At 45.2% G+C, this 8879-nt stretch overlaps 1 protein-coding gene across 3 annotated transcripts in view; it reads right to left on the bottom strand.

The window, feature by feature from the left end:
- The window catches only part of SASH1 (SAM and SH3 domain containing 1), a 141816-nt gene that overhangs the window by 15584 nt on the left and 117353 nt on the right, over positions 1–8879 (bottom strand). For all 3 annotated transcript variants that reach the window (XM_006038352.2, XM_025194851.1, XM_025194852.1), the window contains 3 exons: positions 8325–8534; positions 4087–4237; positions 1557–1670 (listed from right to left, as the gene is read on the bottom strand). In XM_006038352.2, the coding sequence (XP_006038414.2) occupies positions 1557–1670; positions 4087–4237; positions 8325–8534 (475 nt within the window). The remainder of the gene's footprint in view (positions 1–1556; positions 1671–4086; positions 4238–8324; positions 8535–8879) is intronic.

Below are 8879 nucleotides of genomic sequence, written 5' to 3'. Positions count from 1 at the left end.
TGAACCGCAATATAAAGAATTAGTGGAAAACCTGAATGGAAATATTAGTTTAAACATAAAAGTAAGCATTCCAAAAGCAGTCAGGCAATGACAATTGCTTTACAAAGATTTTATTATACTGTTAGAAAAACCCACAAAACCCTATACAAGCAGCAATTTAACTCTAATTGAAGATAAAAGGGAAAGAAGATTATCACCTTTGCTGTGTATCTAACTTTCATTATGCCCCTTAGCTAGAAACATATATAGAACAACATTAACTTGTCTCTTTCTTCAGCACAATATGCATATCTCTGGAACAGTTGGAGCACAGTCATCAAATACTCCCTGTAAATTAACTAACTCAAAACGTCAGACTGGTTTGTTCATGCAATAACAAACATGTACTGAAAGGGGCTACAGTTCAGGAGACAACTTTGATCCCTTTGTCTCCAAGGACTATGGAGGAGAGTGCACCATGAACTTAATGCACTTAGTTCAGAACAAATAGCTCCCTACAGGTATATCTTCAAGTGGTAGATTCAAAATGAATGCACAGACTCTGGGGAAGGTATTTTATCTTTACTCATGGCTGGAAGAAAGTTCAGATGCCCACAGCTACCTCAAAGAGGGAACAATACTTTTGGTTTTCCATCCACGTTGGCTGTGGGGGTTGAAGCCACATAGAGAGCCACAGAACAAAAACTCAGATGATGCCACCAAAATAATGTGGCACCAAAATAATGAAATAACGATGCCACCAAAATAATGAAAACAAAAGCAATTTTACAAATTACAATATTACAGCTCTGCTGGCAACTTTACACCTTTACTGAAATAAGCAATCCTCATTATACAATAGTGTGACTCCTTCAAAACGCAGAAAAGCAGCCTTTACTACCTCCTGCCTTTCCAATCATACAATGTCTCTCACTGACCCAAACCAATACACATATAGTAGGTAGTTTTGGCTTCCTGCTTTCGCTTGCTGGAGTTCATGCTAATGCTCAAACATTGTGATAACAGGCTTCTTTGATAGCAAGAGGATTCAAAATGCATCTTGAGCAAACACACAAAACCACTGCCCGAAATGGAGAACAAGATTTTTTTTGTTAAGTCCATGAATAAATTCAACTAAGCCTTAATGGGAAGCACAGGGAACTACCCGCTGCCAACATTCCCCTTTCAATAGCTGTGTCTCAATATGACTGGTACCAGTCTGAGGAGGCAGTGGCTGCACAAGACTACAACAGGAGAGGGAGCCTGAGGAAGATGGGGTTGAAAGGGCCTGCGGTCTTAAGATTCCAGTAGAAAGAAAATGATCTGGAGATTGCTGCTTTTATAAACTGGTAGATGATATTGAATACAATCTACCAATCATAACAAAAAGCAACGGGTCTGCTGAAGTGGGTGGGGTGAGAAAGGGGAGATGGAAGCAGAGTGACCATGCAAAGCAGGAGTAAGAAAGACAAGCATGAAGTGGGTCCATCTTTTGACAAAGCACAGAGGTAAAAAGGATGCAGGATTGTGTGCACAAGGCAGTTGCGAGTGTCAGTGGTTGTCTTTGTTGTCATTACCATTCTCAAGGTTCTCACTGCTTTCGTAGCAACCCGAATCCCGGGGGGAGCATCCACTTAGGCCCTGGCCTTCTATGAGAAGTTTTTCCTGAGATCCTGATTGGTCGCTGTTACCTGAAGGAGGTGAGAGAATAAAATGAAAGTGCCACATTAAGCAGGGCATATGGGGCAGTTCTTTGATGTTAATCTGCTCCCAAAACAGCTATCCTTACACTGCTGCACTTACTACATCATGCTAGGCTTGCCAGGAGATAAAGTTATATGGAATATAATCACAGTGGGAACAAGATACTATACAATAGCTTCATCTTAGTGCATGCAAACCGTAACCTGAATAGTGAAAGTGCAATAGAGACTTCTTAAGAGTAGAGTGACAAAGGCTTGAGAGGGGAGCTGCAGCACGAGTGGATCCAGCCAAAATACTAGTTATTTTCCCCAATGGCAGGGGAGAGCACTGGGGTATTGGTAGTAAAAATTTTTACTCCCTTGCTCTGTAAAAAATCCGCAGTGCACAAAATATACTGAATCAGGCTTTGCTGTATTTAGTGCTTAGGGCTGGGTCAAATGTGGTGTTCTGTAGAGGAACTAAATTCAGGACTGTAAAAAATAGAATACCCGATTGCATGGGGCAGGGTTTTAGCTTACATTGCAATGACTTTCCTTCAACAAAGGCTAGAAATTGCTACTTTAATTCCTATTCTTAGAGCATGAAAAAGTAATTATGGAACAGAGTGTAGACCAGCTTCCCCACTCTAGCTCTAGTTGTGCTCTCCCCACTCCTATCACCCTTTCACAGAAATGGATACTATTCTCTGCAATCCCATTTCCAAATTCAAACTATAATTGAAGGTCACTAGAAAAATTATTACTGCTCAAAGCAAGCATCATGAATCTTGCAAACAATGAAGGAAAAGAGCACATTAGGTAACAAAAAGTATTCCAAAACAGAGGAAAGGCTGAAAGATTCTTTATGTTTTCCTGGGAGAAAGATATGGCTCCCCAGAAAATGTACATACAAGGGAAAAGAGGTCAAAGGAAGGTGAAGAAATATTTTTCTGCTTGTGAAAATATAGACCATACAGAAAACATAATTAGACCCACTCTCTGGGTTAGCAACACTTGTTTTCAGGATAAATTAATCCACGTTATTTTTATTACTATGAATCTTGCTGCTCTGTTAACCCCTTAATTGCAGTGCTCAAGCTATCTAGCCCCACGGACTGGCCCCACAGTGCCAGATATCCAGACCCATGGGGAGACAGGAAGTCTTTAATGACTTGAACTTTGCAGTCTGGTAGCTTGATTCATTGAAACAAAATGGTTGCAGGTGCCTTGAAACACATGGACATACGGACTTTTGTGCTGCTTCAAACTGAGACTTTTAAAAAAATGGAAGACAGGGCAGATATGTCACTAATAGACTAACTGAATCAGAGATGCATAAGCTTTTGTGAGCAAAAGCAATTCCTCAGATGCTTATAGATTCATAGACGTTAGGGGCAGGAAGGGACCTTACAAGATCATCGGGTCCAGTCCCCCTGCACTTGGGTAGGAAAGACTGCTGGAGTCAGATGACCAAGCTGGGCATCAAAATGCTCTTCAAGAAAGCTTATGAGTCTCTGATTCAGTTAGTCTATAACAGTGGTGTCAACTCATCTGGCTCATGGTGAGTTTGCACCTGGAGGGTATATAAGTGGTGCAGGGGTAGTCCTAGGGCTGGATTGCACCCACAGACCCCCTTCCCTCCTTCATTTGCCCTCCCCTTACATACCAGATCTAGCTCCTGTTCCAGCTGGTCTGGGACCCTTGCTGTATGTGATGCAGATCCCAGAATGGGTGCTGCGCTATGTGTGGTGCAGTCTGAAGGGGGGGTGTGCATGTAGCTCTGATCCCAGACAGGCTGGAGCAAGCACCACACTGCACAAGATGCCTGCTCCAGCCAGACTGCACCACACGTGGTACCTGCTTCCGCTTTTCAAAGATCTGCACTGCATGAGGCGCTTGTAGTGCAGTTCGTATCCTGGCCTCCACCCATAGAGCTGGTCTGGCCTGAACTGTGCCCCATATAGGTCTGCTCAGACCCAGAGGCAGCACCAGGGGCCGGATGGCTGGGTTCTGTGGGCCAGATGTGGCCCACAGGCCGTGTGCTTGATGCTTCTGGTCTATAAAGTGCAATTCTAACCTGCCTTCTTCTTGCCTTCAGACCAACAAGGCTAACTATCTCTCTCTTCTTTTAAAAGAATGAAAAGTTCATGTCACTCGTGGGCTGGTGACTCCTTGAATGTTATACATACAGTTCACAAGACAGTAGAGCGTGTGTGAAAATTCTGATACAATAAAAGGCCAATGTTAATCCACCTGTTAATCCAAACTTGAATCCAAATGTTAACTCCCTGAAAGCCTAGATCTAGAACAACACAGAAATGCCTGGAAAAGATAGCTGCAAATGAGTTTCTACACTAGACTTCTCTCCCAGAAGCAGTCTGGCCAGCTGAGAACAGGCAAAACCCCCCAAACCCCCAAATCTTACTGTCATATTCCTGTAAGAGTTCCACGGCTGTGAGGAGGACGGCTCTGTGTTCAGGGTCTCGGATATTCAGCTCATCCAAGTCTTCCTCCTCTAGCAGCTTGAAGGTGTCCAGGTCTTCATAACCATTGAACAGAAAAGTGGGCATGTGCTCCTGTGGGAGGGAAACAGATGAGCTGCAGGGCAAGGCAAAAGCTCCACCAAAAGTAGAAAAAATAAAGTTCAGCCAATCCATGCTTCTCTAGGCAGTTTCTTCTTTAGCACTCCCTTCTAAGGGTTTTTTGTTTCCTACTAGGATTCTTATTTTGCTATTTTTGCAAATCCTGCTCCTGCTTTTGTTCTAACAGATTCCAGCCTCTTTTGCGTTTTACTAATAAAAGATAGAAAATAAGGGTATCAACAGGTTATTGATAAGCAAAATTTAGTTGCGATTTAGATGGAAACAGTATAATCCATATAGTACTTTCTTATTGAAGGATAAGTCCATATTAAGCTTTTATTAAAGCACACCTTCTTCTACATGAACAACCTGTTTATTCTCTTGAAGCTTTAGATTTTGAGAGCCCACATTTTCATCTCTGACTTATTGAGTTGAGAGAAAATTCAAACACACTGTATTTTCTCATATACCATACACCCTCAAGTAATGCTCACACCTTGTTTTTGGAAGGCAAAATGAAGAAAAAAGGGAAATTTTCAAGGACTAAACAAATGTAACTGCTTTGTCCCACTCAAAATTGCACATACTTGCAGGGTTAATGGAGCAGAAGCTTCTTGCATGCTCCTAATGCAGCCACCACCAAATTTCATAGCTAGCACTGAAAACACTAGTAGCTGTAGCAGGAGGAAGCAACAACCCTTGGCTGTTCTTTTAATTGCCTAGCTGCTGGTCCTGGAAAATTCAACCCCCAGCAGCAGCAGCAGCAGCAGCAGCAGGGCCTGCCCTGGCAACAGCTTGAGGGTGTCCCTATACTAAAGTGAAATGGAGAGAGAAAGGAAAAGAAACAATACATGTGCTGGACAGGAGGGCAGCGCAGTGAACACATGGAGTTCCCTAGCTGCTTGTTGCATCTCCAGAGCCAGCCTTAGGGGTGAATGAAGTGGACAACTGCCCACGGCACCGTGGTCACTGGGGTGTCACACAGAAATGCACAGGAGTGCTCTATCCCCGCACCACCCCGGCCAATTGGCACCCCCCTGCCTCCAGCCACTGGAGGTCCAGCCGGGGGTAGATCCACACCCCCCACCCTGCTCCAGGCCCTAAGAGTGCAGCTTCCCACAGTACCGGCAGAGGAGCAACTGGAAAAGCTTTTGCCCCCAGGGATCTGCAGCTCCACTCGCACTTTGGCCCAGGCATTTGGTCCACCCCTTGGGCCATGCTCTGGTGTCCTGCGACTCTGCCCAAAAAGGGGGCAAGGAAGCAGTGCAGGACACCAGGAGGGTGTCTCACACAGATCAGGAGCACTCTGAAGACCGGACAAGCCTGTCTGGTACTCAGCTGCTCACTGGGCTCACCCTAAGCCTGCCTGAGCCTTGAGGCTTGCTGTGGGCATGTGCTAATGTAAGCGCAGCCCCTCGGCCCTACTCCCTGCCCACTCTGAGCATGAAGCTCCCCCAGCCACCGCCCTGGCCCTCTTGGCAGCCTGCTTCTGCCATCGGACTCCTCCCAGCTGCACCGAAGGCTGCAGCCCACAAAGGCAGCACAGGTCTTGCTCTTGATCTCTGGGAGCCCACATAAAGCAGCCTGTGTCCTTGAGAGCCATCTGGCAGGGGCAGGGTTGAAGGTGCTCAAGCCAGACAAGGAGCTAGCCCCCATACCCTGCATGCAGTAAACTCCCCAGGTGGGGCTGGCTTGTGTCAGGCTCCCACTGTGTCCCAAGATGGCCCTAGAATTGAAGCTGGCAGGGAATTAACGTTGCTTGCCCCCAGCTGCACTACTCTAAGCAGGGAGGAGCCGGACAACTCGTGGGGCTTTGATGGTACACAGCCCACTCTGTGCAGCCCAGCACACCCTGGTGCATGGGCCTGGCCCAGCTGAAGATCTCGCTCCCACCTGCGCCTTTCCGCAGAGCATGGGGATCACAGCCTCTAAGCTCCGGGTCTGGCTGTGCACTGGGAAAGGGCCAGCCTCAAGCCCACTGAGGCAGCTGGCGGAGGGCAAGGGGGAAGGGAGCCAAGAGAGGGGTGGGATGCCAGGGGGAGGGTTGCGGGCACCAAAATACAAGTTTGCCCAGGGCATCATTTTCCCTAAGGTGAGCTCTGTGCGTTTCTTAACTCAAGGCGCACATCCCCTTTTCCAGGAGATAATTTTCAGAAAAAGAGTGTGTGGTATGTGAGAAAATATGGTATTTGTTGTATGATGCCACTAGACATTTGATGCATTCTTCACAATGGCAAGGCACTGTCACAGTCCTGTAATAACTTTCTGTTAGCAGTCTGGTAGCTTAATTCATTCACTGAAATAAAATGGTTGCACGTGCCTTGAAACAGATGGACAGAAGTACTTTTGTGCTGCTTTAAACTGAGACTTTTAAAAGAACAGAAGAGAGGGATGCTTACAGACTAACCGAATCAGAGACGCACAAGCTTTTGCAAGCTGCTTCATAAGATGCTTGTGAGAAGTAAGACAAGTGAGCTCTTTCTCACAAAAGCTTGTGCATCTTTGATTCAGTTATCTATCCTGCCTTCTGCCTGACTTCAGACTAAAATGGCTAACTACCTCCCTCTTTCATTTTTTTAAAGAACCAATTTAAACAAAACAATCCAATAAAAGGATAACATTTTGAAGCTGCCAACATCCATATTAGGGTCCATTACAAATATGAAGGAATAAAACAACGAGCTTTGAATTATTTTAAAAATAGCTAAAGGAAATTGCTAACATTCTGGTTAAATACTTACTGGTAAATAGATTAGTAGCTAAACACAGGCAAGCCAACCTTATTCATATTATAGAGCAGAAGTGTCAAACTAATCTCATGTTCTGGGCTGGATCCAGCCTGGGGCAGGCAGTGACAGTGGTAGCTCTGGCACCGGGCATATAGTGGTGGAGGCTCTGGCTTTGGCCACATGCCCCCATGCTGGAGCCAGAGCTCCTGCTGCCATCATCGGCCTTGTGCCATGGCAGCAGCTCCAGCTCTGGCATGGGGTACACAGCTCTGGCTCTAACCCAGAGCACATGCCAGTGGCAGTGGAAGCTCCTCCAGAATGGGTTGGAGGCAGGGTCAGTGGAAGAAGCAGCATGGCCATGTCAGTGCAGATAGATGAAGTGGCCAGAAAGGAAATGGGGCTGTATCAGTGACCTCCTGCCACTAACCACTGTGTCCATCAGCACTCAAGGGCCCTGGATTATGTGGTAGGACATCCCCCCCTGGCCATGCCTCCCTGACTTTTGGTGGCCTGATGAGCTGGGTAGAGCAGCTCCGCAGGCCAAATCTGGACTGTGGGCTGTGCTTGACACCCCTGTTAAAGAGCATATAAATATCATAACAACCAATAACACAATCACCTTTCTAAACTTTCAGTATGTTCTTGGATTTGGAATCCACTTTCCTAAAACAGCTTGCTACGTAGATGCACAATGTTACATAGATGCACAACATGTCACATCTCTTTAATAACCAAGCAGGAAGGATAAACTACCAGCAAAGCAGTTCATGTCCAGCTTATTTGAGTTTGAACATCCTGGAACATGGACTAGGAGCTGTCTTATTAAAGAAACAGTAACCTAATATATCTACTATGGGGTTTATTAGTGCATTATCTCATTGCCAGACTGTGGCATTAATTATGATCCTCGAGTGTACATAACTGCACCCCACAGTAGTCTATTAGGCTGGTCTGTTATTATTATTATGCAAAAGAATAACAGTAGTGAAAACTGAGGCCTGCTTCTCCTCCTATTAAATTAATGGGGAAAATTCCTTTGGTTCAAGATTTGGTTTGGAGATTAATTGGTTTGGATTGACTGATTTCCATAGATCTAGGGCATAATATTGAGACAGACCCTGCGCTGATGGGACCACATATAGGATGTTGTGAGGAACGAAACATTTCAGTGTTCATATATTCTTATGTTAGTGGCTCCTGAGCAAATGGTGGCCTGGAGCAATTGCCCCACCTTCCCCTCTACATCTGCACTCAAGATTTGGATTGCCCTGTGAAGTGTTTGAAGACTTTTTTGACCCAAGATTGTGTATTCACTACCCACAAGATGAAAGATAGAGAGAATGGGAACTAACCTTTAAGTTGATCCGATCAAGGAGATCCTCAACAGATTTGGGCTGAGGTGGTCTCCCTTTTCGTCGTCTTCTTGTGGGACGTTTTGGCTTCTCTTCCTCCTCATTTAATACATCCACATATATAAATTTGAAAGTGCCAACTTTGTTGTTCAACAGGCCCATCCAAGTGCCCATGGGAGGTTTGCTGATTATATCAATGATATCACCTTTCTGTTGGCCCAACAAACAAGGATGGGACAGTTAGACATATTTTCCTCTCAATTTTCTGGCAAAGTCTTCATTCTGACGGTTTTTCCACTTATGAAGAATGTATCATCAAAACATGTCAGAAGGATTTGCAAACATCAGTTAGTTCTCACCATCTCCTTTTGAGATGTGTATTTACAGGTAGGAAAAGAGGCAAAGAGAGTCCAAACTACTTGCCTGAGTTGACCTAAGACCGGGTTCTAACCCTGGCTCTATGTCTGGAATAGACCCCAAAAGTACAGATGTTTGCAGGTTTTCACCAGTAGTTCTCAGCTGTCTATGGATCACTGCTTGTCTGTAGAGAACTTG

The sequence above is a fragment of the Alligator sinensis genome, unplaced genomic scaffold (genome assembly GCF_000455745.1).
Source record: "Alligator sinensis unplaced genomic scaffold, ASM45574v1 scaffold179_1, whole genome shotgun sequence".
Classification (NCBI taxonomy): Eukaryota; Metazoa; Chordata; order Crocodylia; family Alligatoridae; genus Alligator; species Alligator sinensis.
The sequence above is the reverse complement of the archived record's forward strand: the minus strand, read 5'-3'. Positions and strand labels throughout refer to the sequence as shown.